Genomic DNA, 21,906 nt, shown 5'->3' with positions numbered 1-21,906 from the left:
CCACCAAAGTCTGTGGAGGTCCTCAACCGCAGTCAAATGGTGAAGTCCCAGGGTAGAGGCAGAAGTATATACAGAAGTATTTTATTCACTAGAGACGCGTCTAAAAGGGCCTATGATTTTCGAATTTTAAATATTTCATTTAGTATATTCTTGGAACCTTTCTGTTAGGTTTTTGGAGTGTTTTGGAAAATAATAACAGAAGAATAGGAACACTAAAATCCTATAAGGGGTGAAGGATTTGATTTAAAAGCGAGGCTGCCATGTGTCTTCTCTGTCTTCAAGCGCCTATTCCACCCTTCAAAACGCAACCCTTCATTACTTAATTTACAATGCAGGTCGCCAAGAGCACCCCAGTGGTGTGGATATCATGGACAAAATCGGTTGTACAGGCAGCAGCAGGGCACCGTCATGAAAATTAAAAGCGATGGGGTGTAAAGTTTTCCTCAAAATTAGTGCAAGCCAGCAAGCAAAGGGAATCAGCCTAAAACCTCTAAGCAGGGTTTAGAGGACATAGCCCTCCAGAGAAATAGTCAGGTATATTCTGGTATTGTGTGGTACATTTTTTGTGGAGTGCTACATTTGGCCCTAGAAGTATCTTGTTGCTAGACCTACCAAACCTGTGTCAGATTGAAAAAGCAGAACAAGCAAACTACTGTGGATAAGGAAACACTTTTAAGCGATGACAGAATAATATGTGATTGGTTGCAAGTCTCAAATAGATTGTCAGTGAAGTTCATAGAGGGGGGCTGAAACCAAGACAGAGCTTCCGCCCCATCTTTCCAGGTGATGAGGAGGAACCATAACATGTCCCTGAGCAGCTGATCTAAGGTCCTTAGCTGGCATATATGTAAGGAATCTTTCTTGACGAAAGATAGGTCCAAGCCAGGCCGTACAAGGCCCAATAGACAATGCATAATGCTATGAAATGCATTTTAACCAGCAGCCATTGAGAGAATGCATGCGGTGAACAGGGTCTAACTAGGGCATACATTGTGCCTCATCACGAGTTTGGGGGTAACCCTTAAATGCGGTGGTAGCTCTATTATTGCTGCATTTAAGGGTCCACCAAATCACGGGTTTGTGGGTTTGGCGGTAGGGCAGATAACGCCAGCGTTATTAGCGCTGGCGTTACCGCCCAACTGGTGATGAGGCCCATTGTCTCGTGCACCAATGAAAAAGTAGCCCACAGTTCCAAATGGCAATTCATTCCTTTTGTGACAGACTGTTTAAATATTGCACAAGGGGGAGTTTTTTGATAAGATGTTATGCAAATTGTGCAATTGAAAGAATATTAATTCAGCAGCAATGATCAAAACTACTAGCCGCATGGTGAAGTAACTCATGAAACTGGCCCACATTGGCCAAAAATGAGACCCATTTTGTCCCAAAAAACTGCCTCACACTAGCATTTTGTGTTCTTGATCCGAACATTGCCCTAATGCCCTATAGGACAGTCTCAGCCTAGGGGGTGAAACATGTTCCCTGCAGCCCAATGCAAGCAAAACTCTTTCAACAGGATGTTGAATGATCTGAAGTCTCTTCATGGCCGCCGAGCGTAGGCCAAGATAAACAGCGTTACAAAGGTCCAGTAAACTAGAAAAAAATGTGTGGATTCACTGGACTTTTGGAAGAAAATGCAAAGAGTTCCAGAAATATTCAGAGGACGTATATGGTGAAATCACCAACAAATCGGCTGTGCAGTTTGTGGTGCAAAGGACAAACAAGACTCTAAAGAACCCCCAGATTGCAAACCTGTAACACTGCAGGCAAAAAAGCTAATACTCCCTGATAGAGATGTAGCACAGTGGAACCTGGTCTTGAGGCCAGCAGTACATCTCCTCTATCTCAGTTTGAATATTTAAGGCGGTTCTGGTCTATTCAGTGCTCTACAAGCTCCATGCAGTCTCGTTTCCACTTTTCTTGTAAGATATTCTGATGTAAACACATATGCTGGGTCATATGTTCAGAATGTAGGCTGCCTGACTTCATAGAAGTGCACATGGTTACTACTGTAAATATATTCTAGATGTACAGCTATTCTGTATATAGACACATCTGATAGGAGAGCTCTTAAAATGATGTCAACCGCTGTGGAAGTACATGTCAAGTCTAGCTCAGCTCTGTGAGTTAACCTGCCAATTTGGGCTCATGACTGTGTAGAGACATTTAAATTGAATGATGGCGGGAGCACGGGAATTTATGTTAGGAATTTTGTGGAAGAGCTTTGAATACAAGTGCCATGTAGCCTTCCTCTATGGTATAACTTTGAAATATTGGTGCTGCAGCTCTCCTTCCTATTGCAGGAAAGCCATGACAAAATAAAAAATTGCCTCTCTGCTCCATAAAACATGATGTTGTGCCCATTTACATTTGCTGGCCCAGACCCTCCATGTGATGTTGCACACAGGTTAAGCAGGTTTGCCTTGCTTCCAGCAGTCTTTCATGATAAGTGTGTTCCTAGGGGAGCTTTCATGTAGGTGTGCATGGACTTTGTGGTGACAAGGAATGAAGAGACTGACCGGGTGGTGCCATAGTGCTTGCTATAAACTTTTATTAAATGAAAACCTAACCTATCTACCCCTAACTCTAAGGGGGCTTCCCTATCTAAGCTAAATAAAACGTGGGTGCTCGTCAGAAGTTCCATGTGAGGCAAAACGAAAAGGCACCGTCCTGGACACAAAAACCTACTACTCAATCCCATCCCTTTCACTACAGCAAAACACCATAAAGGCCAGCTGCTGTTCATAATCTAGGAGAATTACTTCTTTCTACTGAATGTAAAGTGTCCAAATGCCTTTCAGGTCCTTCAAAAGCAAAAGTTCCACAAAAGTCTGGGTTGTCCATAACAAAACAGAAAAATACAGAGTTGCATAAAGTTCTCGTGGGGCTAGGAGAACGACTCCCTTCTCCTAGCTGGTTACCAAAATACTCTCACAGTTCTCCATAAGGTGTTTAGCTCCCTTAGTGAGGTCTTCACAATCCTAAGATTTTGTATAACTCTTGGTCTGCCCCCACTGAGACGATGAAGCTGTTCCTTGAGTACTTTTCAACTTTTTAGCAACGTACTTTTGTGCAATTGGCCTGGGAACTGTTTCACAAAGTGGTTTACGGCTTTCTCTCTCTCTTTAAAGTTTACAGTCTCGTAACTTCCTTGCACCCTCCCGGCCTTCTACGTGTTCTAATTACCTTCTCCCGGGGAACTCTTCACTGGTTTCGCCAGGGGTCACAGGTCCACACTTCTTAAATCAACTTCTTTTTTTAGTAGATCTCTGCATCTCGACTCTCTCAACTTTGGCGTAACTGATGGACCCCTTGGTCCCGCCGTGACAAGTTATGCCTCCTTCACGGTCTCTCGCTCTCTCCTGATAGTCACCTACTTAGCTTTGCTGGAGGCTACGGTCCACCCACTACAGGTTGTGCCACCACCTCTCGATCTCTGCAAGTTTATCACACCAGTTCCCAACCAACTCACATGACACTTCTCGGGCATCCCACTATTTCTCTTCTCAGAAATGAAATAAGCCTCACTGTTGTCTATCGAAGCCTTGGACCAGTTCTCCAGGCTTCAATGTGGCCTCCTCGGACGCTCGGTTCTCTCTCTGGTCAGAGAATGATGAAGAACACAGTCCGTCTTTGCTGCTCAGTTTAAATAGCGGTAATGACCCCAGCATAGTGTCCTTCAATTGACATCAGCTGCTCTACCCTTCGTCTTTCTCAAATCTAGTGGTTTTGAGCGCTTCTTCGTCTCAGTACTTTTGTCATCAGATGGATTCGATATTTCACAAAAACACATAGTTTCAGAGGTTTATCTTATGTTGATAAGATTTGGGTGTTATCATCAGCCTACCGACTTGGGGTTTAAAGGGGCTGTGTCTCCCAATTAAGTCCTCATCCCCAGGAGAGGAGTCCCTCCCCATGAGATCCTCCAGCATGTTACCATCCCTAGGGGGACTATTAGCTAGTGGCCTCACCTTCCTAGCCTCATGGGAAGGGATTCTCCCCTGGGGAAAAGTGACGCCATCTAAAGGATCGTCACAACTTCTTGCCTGTAGTTTTGAAAAACTGCTTTTCCAGTTGCTTTGCTGTACACATGACATTTTAATTTGTGTGGTTGTGTCTTGTCTGCAAGCCAGAAAACAACCCATTTCACTTTAAAATGGGAGTCAAAAAAGGGAAGTTAAGTGATGTTGCTGGGTATCTGTAGAACAACTTGTTGCCAATGCCATGGGTGTATGTACAGCTGCGTATCGCATTGCATTACTTACATAGGACGTTCAACATGTGCTGTGTGATATTCCAGTGGCTTGCCTCTGAGATTTTCAAGTCTTGATGTGGCAAATTGTAATGTAGCTGTATTATAAAGCATTATGGGGGCAGCTAAAAGGGAAGCAGTTCTAGCTGACAATAAAGTCGTCTCCTACACATGCTTGCATACATTGGCAAAATGTTTGAACACAAGGTTGTAGCCACTGTTCTACAACAGCCCCACTCTGTGTTTTTTTCACTCCAAACCTTGCATGCACAAGGTAGTACAAGGATGATACAGACCCTATCAGCTGATGTGATACTCTGATTGGCTGGCCCCATTGCATAACTTAGGTTGTTCATATGCATTTACTCAGCTTTCCCTGTTGTTCTAAAGATACTGATATCTACATATGTGTTGAGTAACTCGGAAAATGAGAATTATTATGTTAATGAAAAGTTCAGTTTTTATGATCAGAGGTGCAAATGTAATTTGCTGTAGTCTGGTGAGTTTTGCAAGACTACTCATTGTGCACTTTCTGTCTTTGCAGGCAGGACAAGCTGAAGATCCATATGCGGAAACACACAGGAGAGAGGCCATACATCTGCATACACTGCAGTGCCAAATTTGTGCATAACTACGATCTTAAGAATCACATGCGGATTCACACGGGAGTCCGCCCTTACCAGTGCGAGTTCTGCTACAAGAGCTTCACGCGCTCCGATCACCTCCATAGGCACATTAAGAGGCAAAGCTGCCGGATCTCCCGGCCCAGGAGGGGGCGCAAGCCAGCGGCATGGAGAGCTGCCAGCTTAATCTTCGCACAGAACAGCCAGCCGGATGAGAAGAACTTCATGATGATGCCCCCGACATTAGACGATCGAGGTGGCCACTTGGGCGGCGGGGCAATGTGCCTCCCAGGCCCCAGCCACAAGCACTTTATAGAGGAAGCGAAAAGTAGGCTGCATCTGGAAGACTTGGAAAGCCGATATGAGGACGCACACTTATCACTGCTAGGAAGGACTCCCCTGGGGCCAGAGAGAAATACAGACATTTTCAGCTTTGCACTCTCCCAAAATGATAATCTCTCTGCACCGCAGTACTTTCCCAGCCCTATCCCCTGGAATATAGGACTAAACAATGCAGCTTCAATTTCAGAGGCAAGCAATTAAAGGTTTACCCCAATGTTACCCATTCCTTTTGCCAGCAAACTCTTTAACGAAGTCCTAGACTTTGCGGGTTCTACGCGTTTTGCCGAAACACAGATCTCTCTCTCCGTCCGATGACCAACAGGTGCTTGCCTCGGTTGCTGACATGTCTATTGGTCTTGTGTGGTTGCACATTTTTTTCAGGGATATGGTCTTGGTGTTACAGAGACTCCCATGGAACAAAATCACTTTTGTTGTTTATCGGTAAAGCAACGGGCCAAACAGGAGACGTCATTCCTTGTTCCAGAACTTACTTCCTTCATTTTATGAAAAACAATGTGTTTGAGGCAACCAAAATAGTTGCACCACATTTGTGCTGATTCACCATCCTGGAAGAAAAGGTGTTGACCATTTTCCTAGACCTTACTTGTTTGATATTGGTCAACTATTTGAGGGCGTAACCTACTTAACATTTTAGATTCTTATGAAAACTTTCAAACTGCTGATCAACTCTCTGAAGCCAAACATTTGATAAATTATAGAATGCATTTTTTGCCACAGAACTGAAGGCTGCAGCGGTTCAATAAGATACTAGTTCGTTTTGCAATGTGGTTGACCTTTAAAGACATATAGAAACACCCGCCATGATAATCCTGTGGTGGGGTAATTTCTTGCCTAATATAAAAGCTCATTTTAGTGAGCATGTTTAGTCAGATGCCAATTTCATACAGGAAGCAGATCTATGCTGTTTATCCGTGACTTTCAATAAGCACTTACTTTAGCATTTGAAATGAACAGATGTGCACCGGCCCCAGTAAACTCTTGCAACTATATGCTAAGGGCCTCATTACAACTCATTACTGGGTTGTAATGAGGCCCTTAGCATACAGTTGCAAGAGTTTTTACGGTAATTTACAGTAATTTACGGTGCCGTAATTAGCGCCTTCCCCATTCCCATTGAGCCCTATGGGGCAAAAATGGGAATGGGGAAGGGCCATGGCGGCATAGGGAATTACCGCCCGGCCAACCTCGGAATGGGGTGGTAATTCCCCATTCCACCATGGCAGAGTCAGTAAGTTACCGGCAGGGACCATGGTGCTATTAGCACCATGGTCCAACGCCTGGGTCGTAATGTGGCCCTAAGTCTTCAATTGGGATGACGGCTCCGGTCATGGTGGAGCCTCCAAAAACTGCTGACCTTTACTACTCGTGAGTTACCCATAACCCAGTAGTTTCAAGATGAAAGATATTCCCACAATGTGCCAAGTTATTCTAACAAGCACTATTTCAAATACTATTATTATAAATTGCCATATAAGTGAAGCACCTTAACTTATTACTATTAAATTTCATACAAATAACATTGTTTATGAATTGCATTTGCTTTCAGATTATCATATTAAAATTTATGGGCTGCGGAAACCATAATAACTGTCTTTGCCCATCGAAATAACTCATTTACTCCAGTCATTTGATTAAGTCTTTTATTAGATCACATCTTGGGTAGATGAGGCTCGGTTTAAAACAGTAAATATACTCTTGCATTTCTGTGGAAGGATCCAATAGCTGCAGTCCCTGCATCCCAGGGCATCAACCCCAGCATCCCATGTTCACCTATTCTGGTATTTAATGGTGACCCATTTTTTCAAATCTCTGCTTTGAGGTGTCCAATGAACTTTGCTGCAACAAAATAATGAGTCTTACAATTCCAGGAGCTGGCTTGTCTTTCATTTGTTTTCACAAAATGTGTACCATGCCAATAAGGGATGTATAACCTTTGTAACATTATTAATTAGTATTCACAGATAAATCTGTTAGCATTTTGTATTCTGAACAATAGAAGTTTACGATTTATAAAATCAACCTCCTGATAAAGGTAAAACACATGTTGACGCTAAATTGTGAAACACTGGCATATCTTCTTACTGCTGATATCATCATGTAATAACACACATGAGACTTGGGTTTGGTTATCCCTTCAATAGTGGTAAATTGACACACATTTTTACTGAATCACAAAATGTTCTTCCTCTGTCACATTTGCTCTACATTTAAATCGGGAAGTTGTGAAGATAAGTGTACGCTGTTTCCAGTGGCTCTTTAATTCCATTTAATTCTAGGAAGCAAATTCCTTGTGATGAGAGTTTGAACCCTGAAGAGTTTTTGGGGTTATAGGATATGAGCAGAATATATTTTCTTCGTAAGGTAGCAAAGGACTTCTGTGGACAAAATACCTTCTAAATGAATGTTTATGTGGCTAATGACAAACATTTTCTTGAACACAAACAACGCGGGTGTGTAGTAGATGATGTGTGAAGATCCAGAAGGTCTGCATTGAAGAAACAGAACTAATAAGACACAAATTGGAAATAAACACTGATCCGGAGATATCCATTATCTAACAAGAAATACAAGCAACTCTTGAACATCAGTGAAATCTCGGAGGAAGACATCGGTGTGATAATGCAGATTAACTCCCAGAAGAGCCCAGCCTCAACCCAAGAGGACCCTGCATCACACATTAATGTTGCCATTATCATTAATTCCCTAGCAAACCATACAAACTTCCAGGAAGCCTAGTCCCCAAAACCTACCCTCATTTAAAAGTGCCATAGTTCCTCCCATCTTCCCTGTCTATACAACCTTGCAGTTCAGCTGCTCAAGGACTAGGAGAACTCTCCTCTTTTCTTGTGCAAACAGGCTCACAATGATGCCCTGGAAATGCAAAAATCTAAAATTCCTGATCACTGCTAAGCCATCACCTTAAACATTTTGCACAAAAGGACAAGGCTATGTGCTTTGATGCTATTTGGTACAGAATAAAAGTTCTGTGTCATATCATTAAAATAAAAAAATAAAATGTTTCTCATTTTTCTGCCAAAAAAATAGCAGATTTACGTTTCTAACATACAACCACTCCTTAGCGTTGTTATTGAAAGGATTTCCAGGTGAGCAAGCTGGCCAGATCACCATTTCTCTTGCCTGTGAGTCCATTTCGGAGCATATTCACTCATGTTTCACGCCCATTCTCTCTGCTTTGACTGGCAGGCTGGGGAACCCCTCACTGCTGATTTTACAGGTGTGCTGGTGTTCACTTTGTTGACTTGCAGCCTGAAAGGCCCCTACCTGCTCCAAAGTCCTGTAATGTTGCCTTGCATTAGTATAAAGTACTGGTGAAGAAGCAAATTGTGTCATGGCATTATGGTAACAGTCATGTGACAAACAACAAATCTCCAGCTCCCTGCACTGTTCAGCTTCTAAACTCTCTTATGGTATATTATCAGGATATCAAATGATTCACCTCACTTTCTAAGTGCCATATTGTTTAACTTTACATTTAGGGGCCAAAGATAATCACATTTTATTTGATTGATTCTATCTAACCTTTTCCACTACCAACAACATTCACCTTCTCACCCATACCAAACTTGAAGTAGTATGCTTTAGTACCTTGAAGCGTCTCTTGTGCTAGATGGAATTATCAAAAAAGATCTCAGACCAAATAAACGGACAGACTTTATTCTCAATTTAATAAAGCAGGGTACACCAGCAGACATCGAACTGATGCTTGCGCAAACACCCAGAAACTTGATTACACAGAGGACTTATACCCCAATATGCCTCAGCTATGACATCATCCTATGTGGCAAACTATAAAACGTATTAGAAGGATAGATTGGTTAGGGGAACATGTCTACTTACAGATTACATAGGGAATAGAACACCATTGGCTGTCTCTTATATGTGAGGCATGCCTCAAACTACCTCTAAATATGTATAATACTGATTATAGCGAACAAATTGGCAGTGAATTGGTCTGTGCAACATTGCATAAAAGGTTCCCCCATAGACCCACTGATTGGTTGGCATTCCCTTGGACTTTCAGCTCGCTAGCAGCACATAAGGAAACTGAAACCCAGGTGCTTGAATCACATCAGATTACTTCCCACTTTCCCAATTAGTCCATCATCTCTCATCAGTCCAGCCATGAGCCAATGTTTTCCATCTGTAGTTGACCTTGTAGCCTCCTCTCTGTTCTGATACATTCAAGGGAGTGTAAGCACATCACTATCTTCATCCAGGCTTAATGAATAGTCCTTGTTTTTGATTTTGTGAAGAGACCACAAATGTATCCATTTCTACCTCTTTTTTATTGCTATTTGATTTAAATATACTGAGTATCATTGCTCTTCTTGGCCTCTAGAGATTTACTCACTCTGCATTGTATAGACTTTATAAACTTTTAATTAACTAATACTTGGCTATTGCAGATGTTTTCTTCTTATTTAATCTAAGAAAAATATGTCTCACATCCATGACTTATCCGTCTGCCTCCATTTGTGCTTTGCAGCTATTCCTTTGAAATAGCATCCTTGATCCCAAGCCAACACAAACTCCTCTTTCCTTTGCATACAAAGCTGTTCTTCCAGCATCTCCTGACTCTTCAACCCTGATCCCTGATCTGTTTCTGAGGTAGCTGAATTGAATCTTAACACGAGCCGGTGTCCATATTCCCATTATGGGCATCCTAGCCACGTTAAATATTCCTCTATAGCAAGCTTCTATATGTCTTTTGTACCTTGCGTTGCTGCATATTTACACATATTGGTCAGCAAGTTACTTTCGTGTTCATCCCGAGTTGGGCGGTAACCCTTAAATGCGGCAGTAACACTATTACCGCCACATTTAAGGGTCAGCCAAATCACGGGTTTGGCAGTATTTACCCTCAGCTCTGAGATGGGGGGAAATCCGCGGGGAATTTGCCAATTTTCAGCGCGATTATCGACGGTAATAGCGCCGAAAATTCCCCATTGGGTCCAATGGGGATAGGGGATTCCCGAATGGGCCCAATGGGGAAGTACTGTTGCGCCAAACGCGTGATCCGGCGCTAATAACGCCAGATCGGTTGGCGTTAGCACTACTAGCACAGGCAGTATCCCGGCGGGATACCACCCAATTCATGATGAGGCATTGTCTTCTTTTACCTTGATGATTACTTCATAGTTTCTCTTGTTGCTGTAGTTACATCATCTCTCTTAAGTATTTTCATATTGTTTCAGTGTGGTTTTGCTTTATGACATCACTCTACCCTCATCAGGTTTCACTCAGCGCTCTATGATGTCCAACGGTGCGTGCTGACATCCTTCCATAAGGCATCTTTCCACCCTTTCAGTGCAAGGGTACATTCGGTACAACTGCTGAGTGCATATTGTCTCTCGTACACTTGATGCAGTATAGGAATAACATACGGGGTCCCATGCAGAGCTCTTCTCCTACTGTTCCATTAGGACCGGGTTGAGGGGGTGGGAGTTAGGGATAATGCGTCCAACTGCTTCTCTACAGTAGGCCACCTTCTGTAGTCCGCATGGCAGTCCAGAATTACTATTCTGGAGCGTACATGTGGTGCCATAAATAGACACCTCATGTACTGTAAGTCTACATATCTGCCAGGATTGCCAGAGCAAACTCTCTAGCCCTGTACACATCTAAAACAACTTGATCTCTAACAAATCTTTCAAAACTGCCTTGGAATCTTAATGCGTATCTACAACCAACGCATAATTTTCTGTGTCTCATCTATTTAGAAGGTAGTCCCTATATAGTGGGCTAACATGCATTTCTACAAATACAAACATTTCCCCCTGATCAACTCCCTCCCTTCATCTGTAATCTCCTTCCCCACTTTCCCTTACTCTTTCTTCTTTCTTGGTCTTGTTCTCATTACCAGCAGACAAAGATCTGGCTATCCCATGCCCGAGCACAACCAAGCCACAATACGGACAACAGTGGTGTTTCAGTGAGGTATAGCAACATAACATAGTAAATAAAACAATGGTTTCATGGTCTGGCGATGGCTCATTCAAATGGCCATTAAGTAAAAATAACTCAGAGATCATGACATTATTTCTGGACAAACTGATGAAATCTAGTTTTAAATCACTCACAGTTCCTGAAAGCATAATACACTCTAGGTTGAACGACTCTCCTCGAAACATAAACCTCATCTAAGTGCATACCAATGGCAAAGTCGCCACTCAATTCCTAATTCATGGAGGGAGATGTCACTTAGCATTTTCTACAAATACTGCTAAAAATAGTACAAAAGAACTCCTCAATTCTAGCTTTCAGTGTTAGAGAACTAAAACAAGTGCTAGAAGACCCCCTAGACAGGCATTCCAGAGTTGACCTACCCAGCTGGGCCTACTTGATCTCCTACTTGTTTTCTCCCCATCCAAAGACACTGTAAGCTTCAATATCCTGGCCGGATTACATTCACCCAACATAAAAGAATGTGTTCAAATGTTCAATGAAAATGCCACACACGTCATCATTGGACTTTCAGTAAGAAACATTAACAACATAGGCTCCACTACTAAACCATACAAAGAAATGGATGAATATAAATAAAATGTGTTTAGAAATCCAGAAAACACAATTTCTGGTTGTCTGCTCAAACTCACCAGGGAGCCATATCGAAGAACTCAGGCTGTCATTTACATTCTATGGGTCAATTAATGAAAGTCCTTGCCATAGCATGGCACAGCAGGTAGGTGCAAAATGTGTCTCACATCCTCTGGCAGCAGTGCACTGCATGCACGCGCCATAATTCAAAGTGAGGAATTATGTGCAGGAGGAGATCAGGTTGCAAATTGAAGGGTCCTGCATCCAATCCCTCCATGCATATGAATGTATCTGGCACATTTCAAAGCCTTGTATATGAGTTGTCCAACTGCATCCACGTGGCTAAACTTCCGGTGTCATGCCCACACACATGCAGCGAGCAAATTCCTATGTGATCGATCATAGAGGGCCCAATATATGCATATGCATGTTTTTACATTTCGTGGCATAACCAAGGAACAGAAGAAACAGACATATAGGACTGCCATAGACAAAACTGCATACATGCCTAAATCAAGATGCACTCTTGGCTGCAGATGCCACACCACTGCGACGTCCACTGTTTGGAAATTCTGAGGATTGGTCGAATTTCCCCGTACCGATTCATTCCACCCGCAGAATGCAAGTATTTCCTCTACTATATAGGCAATTGCCACTTTTAATGAAACGGGACACAAGCATGAAAATCTGCAATGCAACAAAGATGATGATTCCCCGCCATTTTCAATGGCCAACAATTCACTCTAAAACCACAGATCAATGCAGTGATCTCTCCAGAAATCCTAATCCTCGAAACCGCTGATTCACTAATGAGCTAGAAACCATCACCCACATTTTCCTTTTAAGGAACCTATTTTGGCAATAATCAATAAGAGCATAACATGCACATTTTTATTCTGCACATGAACCCCATCACCAATGTATGTACAGTCATTTCAAGGTTCTGCAAATGTAGGGTCCTGGATTTGATGGACTTCAAATCCTATCAACATTAGCCTGTATGATCAAAGGTGAGGGATCATGGTTCTAACAGTCCAAAACATCTGGAGAGCAGCATGTGGCAGACCCAAGGATCTGGTGCCTTACGTGGGTACCCACAATATAGAAGACTAGAGAAAAACCTCAATAAGGGGAACGCAAGTGCATTCATAGCTGCCTCACGTTATGCTCCAAATGTTGCTGAAGACGCACACAAACTAGAATTCATTGAAAGCCCTGAATGCCTTTTACTTTTCTTCATCAACTTCCTGGCGTTGCCGAGCCATTTTGGAATGACTGGCTTTTGGAAGTCACTCCTTACTCAGAAAGTGTTTTCAAAAGAGCAGATGTTATATAATTGATGCAAAGATGCACTGGACTCTGAACACTCCCCAACTCTAGACGCATATTTACACAATGACAGTTAAATGAGACTTTGCAATATATCATGATAGAACAATTTCAAGAAAAACAAACAAATGCATAAAGACGAGATTACCACTTGTAACGCTGAAATTGATACATTGAACCCAAATTCCCCTGACATGTTTCTCTCCCTCTGAGTCTTTACTAAAATGGTTACTTTTTGTCTTGTAATAGTTACGGGTATTCCGACATCGCAATTAAACGAGAGACAGTATGTTTTGTTTGGACTCACCGGATATACAACTCCAGTTGAATACATTATTTTTTACTAAGGTAGATGCGACTTCTGCAATGGTCTTGCTGAAATGACATTCCTGAACTGGAGCAGTTTGCAGTTTGTATGGTCTATTGTGTTAGTACGCTATCGATGACATTATAATTTATCCAAAGATAAGGATGAGTACTGTACAATCTACAACAACTTGAAGAAACAGTTCCACTGTCCGTGGAAACCTCTTTCAGAGTATGCTTTTTTAATTTATATCAAATTTGTATATAACTGCTAAATGTACAAAAAAAACTGAGAGAATGTGTAAAAATATATACGCAAGCAAATTGACCTTAATAAGTGATGGGACAATCACCCTTAACAGTTGTTGAAGCTGAGTATTGATAAGATACCTTGTACAATTAAATTTATACATATTTATTAAACAGTATTACTTGAGTCTATTAAATTACACAGGTGAGTAAAATTGAATTAAAACTAGATTTTCCAAAACGTCAAATTGTAACAAAGTTACACCTATATATGTGTATTTTATAATTGATTTTATTATTTGATACACTTCAGTCTTTGATCACAGCATGTGTCTATAGACAAAGAAAAATATATTATTAACAGCTTTGGTCTGATTTTAACAAGTGAAAAAGGTTGACTGTTCTGTACTAATTAAGGGTGTAATTCAAAATGACGTATTGTTTTGATAACAACCAGTGGGCACTTGTTTGATGCATTTTAGCTCTACTTTGACTTTGTAATGCACTGCTTCGCCCCAAACATAGCCAGATGGAGTAGTCTGCAATATATTAGTGAAAAGGGGAGGCAGTAGTGTTTCCTTATCCAACAACATAATTCCAAATTATGTCTGGGAAAGGGAAGAAAGGAATAAGTGGATAGCGCAGAACCACGTGGCCAACAAATCTTTTAGTATGAGCGCACATTTGTGGTTTCATTACATTCGCTCTATCCTAACAGTATAGTATATACCCGCAAAGCCCATGGTCCTGGTTCTTCCTTGGTTGAAAAGATCCCCTTTCTGGGATTCCATTGCAAGGTTCTTTAATTCATAGATGTTTAAATCAAAGAGAGAAAAGTGCCATTTGCCATCCTTTTGCATTAACAAAATGATTCCCTGTGGGTTGTAGCTTGTAAGTGAGGAATGGAACCTAGCTGTATTTTTTATGAAGTGCTGTTGACTTTTTTCTCCATCCAAGTTTAGCATGTGATTATCTTTCATAATGAGCTGAAAGTAATTTGACAACATTAGCCTGGATATGTTTTAATGGTGAATCTTAAGAACATAATGGCACAGATGCCGTGGCCTGAATATGCCCAGTAGGATCAATAGTCCACAGTCACAATATATGAACTGGAGAATCACTCCATGCATCCTAAATTTGGGGGCTTGACCAAGTTAGGCTTTTTATCCATCTGATGATAAGTACCTATCTTTGCATACCAGAGATTGCCCCACTGTGTGGATGGCCTTGGTGACATTTGAAGGTGACTATGCCAAGAGGGTACATATATATATATATGCCTGATAACAATATCTACTATAGTGGCTACAGGGTCTGTTAAATGCAGCAGAATACGTAATGGTATACCTAAAATACAGGAACCACATTTGTCTGATCATACTGAAGTCGTAATGTACCATCCACAATGCCATCTTTGGACAGCTACTGGCAGAGGTAAACATTAACAACCTGTGGAAAGGCTGCAGTCGTCTAAATCAATCCAATATTTAAACAAAAAGAGAGATTCGGGGCGAGCACTTTCAATTTGCATAGTCATTCTTTGGTCGAAATAACCACAAGCTCTGAAAGGAGAGTGTTGAGAAATGCTCAACCAGGGTAAGCGCTGAAGACCTTAAATTGTCTGTATAATGCTGGGATCTTGAAGCGATGCAAAGTGCAGGCTTTCACTAGCAACAAGAGGCCACTCTCAATGAGAATTCTCTCTTTCAGAAATCACTGATAATATAGCATTACACCACTGGCAAAAGCCCCCTATGTACAGACTTAACTGAAGAACACTCCTTGGGTTGGTCCTTTCAAACAACCCCTGCTTCTTGTTTTGTGTATTCAGTTAATCAGATTGGCTTCCATCTATTAGAAATGCTTTGTAGATTCCAGTAGATGCACATATGCTGCTGAAGCTCTGTGTAAGAGGTCAAGTGCAGAGCATAGCAAGGCCACTAACCTTTACTAAACAGACACCAAATTACAGGGAGAGGATCAGTGAAATGACAATAAGTGCAACTTACGGTATGTTGGGGGGTACAGGCTGATGAATGTAACCAAATCAATGAGGGTGCCGTGGGAGTTTTTAAGGTGTCAATCTGGGATAAGAAGAAAACAGTTCAAGGGTCTTATTTTGAGCATAGTACAGACAGGAGGATGGGGTCTTGCATAAAGCCTGTAGTAAGGCTTTTCCAGACCAGGGTATGGCATGAAAACAGAATGCTAATTCATGTTTATTTGCTATTTTTCAGCAAGGAATCAAAAACGTCTTGACATTTTCAAAGAGTATGGTCATCTCACCCACAAGATGGGCTGTTTTTAGGTATTTGTTATTTTGAATATGGGGAAAGGCAGTTTAGTATGGTCTACAGATAGTACTGGAAGTCAGTGGTAGGTGCTTAGTGGGGGATGCAAGTTAAAAACAACTAATTTGACAGTGGATATAAATGCTGTCAGGCATTCTGAGGAGAAATCTGGTGGTATTTTCTAATTTACCTTCAGCGACATTCTGCGAGAATACTGCCAGTAGTAAATGTTAGAATCCTGGGTATGAGATTTCCATACTATTAAGTGGATGCACGTAAACTAATCCCCAGGAGACAGGAGTTCCCTCAATGTAGGTATGCGGTCCCAGAAAATCTGCCCACGATGCGCAGAGCGCATTGGGTTACTCATAGCAACCAGTAACACTTCCTGGAACGCTCACGTCAATGCGCAGAGTACTCGTGCATGACGTTGGGTTACCTGGAAATATAAAGAAGCCGAAAAGACGTCTCGGCGTTCACACAACGGTGAACATCCCGTTCAGAACCTCGAGTCTCATTTTGTTCCTGACCAGGCTAATTCAGGTATTTCTTAGGTAATTGACCATGTTACGTTTTGATTCACTTTTTTGGTTAAAACTGAATGTTTCGCTTAGAGAGTAATGCTCGTTCTATCATTGCTGCCAAGGGGCTATTGCATGAGGTTAGCATCCACCTCTGTCGAACAGATGAATGTTTGACAAGCACCCCTGGACCTATTAGCAGCTTAGGTGCACTGATGGAATACAGGCATCTCCGTCGCACTCAAACCATCCTATTGCAAAGGAGACACCTGCCCAGCCCATGTAGTTAAAATCTGTGCGCCCACCCAAGCCCCTATCATCACACACTTCATCAATGCCTCCTTCCTAACCAATGATACCAGCCAACGTTGAATGTGAATGGATCACCCCCTCCTAAAAAACTTCCCTCGACCCCACCATCCCCACCAACTACCGGCGAATCACCACTGTGCCCTTTCTCCTCAAGATCCTGGACAGGATGGCCTAACTACGAGTGCAGAACTTTTTTTAGCCTAACCACCTACTTGATAAAAGACAACCAGGCACCTGTCTAACCACAGCGCTGAGACTGCACTCCTGGGCCTCAAAAATCAAATAGACAACATTAGGGTTTCTCTGTATTCTCCTTCTCCTAGAGCTCTCTGCGGCCTTCGACTGTCTCAACCACATCACACTCTGCCAACATCTAAGCCAGCATTTCCACTTCTCTCCAGAGGCTGCCACCTGGATACAGTCATTTCTCAGTGACTGGACCACTAGAGTCTTTATAGGGGAAGCAGCCGCCGACCCCATTCCTGCCCCATTCGGGGTCCCTCAGGGATCCTATCTTTCACCCACACCCCACAATACCTACACAAAGCCCCTCTTCAACCTCCTGGATGCCCAGGATATCATCTACACCAATTTTGCAGATGACACCCAAATATGTATTCTCATCACAGGCAACTTTTCTGATGACTCCAATACTATAAACTTTGTATACAGCACCATTCAAAACTGAATGGCCACACACAACTTATGCTTGAACGATGAGAAAACCGAGATCCTGATTGACAGCTTCTCTCACTGCCTCAAAAACATGGATCCCACCTTCTCCTCAAATTAACAATGATGGTACCGTCATCCCTGTCCCGAAGAATATAAAGGCCCTAGAGGTTCACCTTGAAGCTGAGCTGAACATGACAAAAAGCATAGATGCACTATCATCATCCGGGGTCTACACCTTTCGGCTCATCTCTCTGAGCAGACAATTTCTGACTCCTACCAACTGCCTTACCCTAGCTCGGGCATTAATCCTCTCTAAAATGGATTACTGCGACATGCTCCTTATGGGAATATTTGCCGTCAACCTAACTAAACTTCAGCTTCTACAGAATAAAGCACTGATTGCCGTTCAACGCACGCACCACATCTCTGCCATCAGAAGAGAGGTACACTGGCTGCCAGTAAATGCTTGGATCGAGTTAGTTCAATACCCTCTCCCTCACACACAAATCCATCCGCAAAGTAGCTCCCACCTACTCAGTGACACGCTCACGGAAAAACCTGGAGTTAGAGCCCTCAGATCCAACACCAGCATCTCCCTGGTCACCCCCTATTTCAGAAACAAAGGGCAGGTGGCAGTAGTTTTGAGGTTGCAGCACTCTCCCTTTGGAACACCCTCCCAACGAGTATCAGAAACGAACAATCATGCCATGTTTTAAAAAAATGTGTAAAACGCTAGCTTTTCAATAAGTATGAATAACAACATCTGTCTGTAATCAAATTCTACAATGTATTGAACGCTGTGATACCTCAGGGTTTGGATGTAACACAAATGTCAAAAAATGTAAATAAAATACCAAAATTATAGGTAAGCTCTCAACTTTATCAGATGGTCATTGTGTAAGTGGAAAGCCAATACCTGATATATACAGTATCTTATTTGTTGCTCTTCTACAGCTCCTGTATTCCTTAATGGAGGTCACAGTTAGGAGGTGTGTCTAGTAGCCCTTCCGCCAGGTAGAAAGAAGCTCACTGTATTGTCTGACTTCAGTCAGTGTGCCTTATTTCCCTTGGTTTGATGTGTAAATTCTCCATGCTCCTGAGAGATCTTCACAACCTGCGTTTCTAAGTCTGGTGAGCATAACAGATTGTGCCTAATAATCTCTCCTGAGCATGGATATCTTACTTCAGGAACTGACTATTACGGTGAAGAAACTCCAAGTGGAGATAATGACTTCAAGAAAAGAAAGTTCTGTCCTATATCAATCCATGACAGCCCTACAAGAGGCTGTGGATCAGTTGAGTAAAAAAACAGTTAACCCTTGGGCTGTGAACATGGCAGGTACAGCAAGGGCATCCAGTGTGGCGTCCAATTCGGACACCCGTTCGGTTATCACTCATGCTACACTCCCTGCTCTTCTACCCAATCAAGGTATTCCTTCCCTGCCCATGCCCACTAAATATGGCAGAGAGCCAAAATAATTAAAACCCTTTTTAACACAATTCAAAACACACTTTTTGAATCGGCTGCAACTATATGCATCCGACCAAGCCAAAGTAGCCTTCTTGCTGTTTCATTTAGATAGAACCGCATTGACCTGGGCTACACCTTATATTGAAGGAAACCACCCGTTATTGGTACACTATCCTGGGTTCTTGTTTCATAGACAAGGAGAAAACCAAGTGATAAGGAATGAGCTACTGGAGCTACTGGATGCGCAATAAGGTAATAGAGTCCTACTTATAGCACATTTTACAGAGGCCCAAAGGATGAGATCAAAGTGCCCTGAGTCCAGTCTCGGACTGGCCTATAGGGCAATAGGCACATGGCCAAACCAAAAAAGTAAAATGCTGGTGTGGGACAGTTTTTTTGTTCAAAGTGGGCCACTTTTTTGGCCAATGTGGGGCAGTTTGATGAGCTACGTCACTATGTGGCTAGTAGTTTTGACCCCTGTTGCTGAGTAAATATGCTTTAAAATGCACATTTTGCATCATTTTTTTTAAACTCCATCTTGGGTACTATTCAAACAGGGTCACAAAAGGTATGAATGGCCATTGTCAACTGTGGGCCACTTTTTCATTGGTGCCCGAGACCATTTTATGGCCCAGTCCGACCCTGCCTAAGCCATGTCGTAGAACATTGCTACTTTTGTCTGACTATGTAAGTTTAGTCATCAGGGTTGATCAACACACAAGACAGGAAAGGAGAAAAAAGAAGAGATGATACCCCCAGATACTTTAACAAATCGGAAAGAAACCCTGTTACTATGACAAGTCCCTCCAGTTCTTCGGTACCTGAACCTATGCAATTAGGCATTCCCTTTCCTCAGTGTCTTCTGAGGAAAGGGAAAAAAGACGACGGTTACAGCTTTATTGTGGGGACAAAAATCATACAGTTAAAAATTTTGCACGTCTTATGTCTAGATCGTACTCTTGGCTTTATCTGCTGGGGTATATACGTAAGCGACTTTGGAAGTTCTGTGAGCTACATGTGGAAATCCTCCCCCAAAACATTAGCAGCAGAACTTTTACATGTTAGAGGTAGAGGCGCGTGCATTCTCCAACCAGTAACAATTTCATGAGGATTCTAGTGATGATCTCCTCCAGGCGAGTTGCGTAAGGCAAAAATAGCAAGAGGCATACAATACAGCCATGATTTGCCAAGCGTTTGCGTTAGTTTAGCCAAGCGCTGTTTTAGTAGCCCATTTGTTCTCTCAGCCAAACCATTTGGTTACAGGCGGCACACAGTGCATAGTTTATGTTGTATCCTCAAAAGGGCAGTTATATCCTTAATCAAATCATTTGCAAAGTGCTGACCATTGTCAGAACGAATTTCATCTGGGATCCCCCACCTTGGTAACACCTGCTGCACCAGGAATTTAGCCACTGATTGGGAATCATTATGTGGACATGGACCAGCCTTAAGCAAATCTACAATTGGACACAGAACTGTAAGGATGTACCTATAAGAAGTACATCTATCTTGCATATCGACGTAGCCAATATGCAAGTGCCGGAAAGGCACTTCTGGCCATGGAAATGTTCATCATACCACTCTTAAAGTGTGACCTGGCAAACATTTCTGGCAAACCATACAATTATGTACAAATTCAGACACATATTCATACAAATAGAGCACAAACCAGTCATCATTACTCCCTGCAGCCACATGCTCTTTTAACACATGGGTGGGGTAGTGAAACTGGGTAAGTGCTAAATTCAACAACGTTTTGGCACTACCACCTTGCCTGTTGAGCTTAGAGCCCTTTGGATAACCCACATGCAATGGGTGGGATGCAGAATAACTCTGACACCAAATAAACAAATCAACTCAGGAAGATGGCAACGCTTTCTGTTTTAATATCAATTGTATAAAACAGGGAGTTACAACGGACAGCAACGGATGTTCGCATGAGCTCTCAGTACATTTTACAAAAATCGCATCTTTATACAAAAAATTCATCATGCGTGATGTCATACTACGTGGCAAATAAGAAAAACCTACAAGGAATTGTGATACTCTCAAGGGGAACATCTAAGGATACTTTCCATACTGGGTGGGATTGTGATTGGCTGTCTACTGTTAGGGGGACAACTTATGCCTACCTCTACTGCAAGTCATCTTCAACACTATTCGGTACACGGTATATCATTGACTCACAAACTATAAGGCCCTTTGTTATATGGCCCTCTACAATTGGTTGGCAAGCTTGTGCAATGTCTGGAACATTCAGTTCACTTAGCAGTGCGTAAGCTAAAACCCAGGTGCCAGGAGGTGGACAGGACTTCCCTTCCCCACCCAATTAGCCCAACGGCTAATTGGGCTAATTGGGCTCATCACCCATGCCTTCTGCCATGAAGATTGTCTTTGAACTTGGCCTTGCAGAGTCTTCATGTCCCTGGGAATGTAAGGGAGTGAGAGCATGCACTATCCTTGTTCTAGAATGCCAAGCTCAACTCTATTTCCATCCTCGGCACACGTGGCAGGAGACCATGACTTGGTCTATTTTGCAGAAATTAAATGTCTTAAATGTATCAAACTTGGCGTACCTGGTGTTCTTTCTTAGCACCTTAACAAGGGGTGATTCAGCTTTGCACATTCAGCGGCTTCAAGAATAGATAAGCGCCTTGGCTGCCTTAAATTTGACACCAGGTCAGACAGCCTCGCCATTAATTTTCACGGTCTCAGCTAATTCTTGCTGCGACACAGCTCTCTGCCTTTTTTCTCTATGGGTCCGGCTTACTAAATTCATGACACTGATGTCCAGCTTCTATAAAATGGCAGCTCCGCCTGCAATCTATTCACTACATATAGCCAGCTTCTATGATTACTTAGTCTAATTGCGTTACAGCATCTGTACTGTTATTGAACAGTTTCCATTTTCTGCAGTGCTTCTCACACGTGCAATCTTCTCTTCACATATGAA

At 42.3% G+C, this 21,906-nt stretch overlaps 1 protein-coding gene across 3 annotated transcripts in view; it reads left to right on the top strand.

The window, feature by feature from the left end:
- Positions 1-13,854, top strand: part of ZBTB7C (zinc finger and BTB domain containing 7C) — a 984,162-nt gene extending 970,308 nt beyond the window's left edge. For all 3 annotated transcript variants that reach the window (XM_069626945.1, XM_069626946.1, XM_069626944.1), the window contains one exon: positions 4,797-13,854. In XM_069626945.1, coding sequence (XP_069483046.1) covers positions 4,797-5,418 — 622 coding nt within the window. In that variant the 3' untranslated portion in view covers positions 5,419-13,854. The remainder of the gene's footprint in view (positions 1-4,796) is intronic.
- Positions 13,855-21,906: the final 8,052 nt, after the last annotated feature.

The sequence above is a fragment of the Ambystoma mexicanum genome, chromosome 6p (genome assembly GCF_040938575.1).
Source record: "Ambystoma mexicanum isolate Mex_15411 chromosome 6p, UKY_AmexF1_1, whole genome shotgun sequence".
In the NCBI taxonomy this organism is placed as follows: Eukaryota; Metazoa; Chordata; class Amphibia; order Caudata; family Ambystomatidae; genus Ambystoma; species Ambystoma mexicanum.
This window is presented reverse-complemented; position numbering and strand designations above follow the sequence as displayed.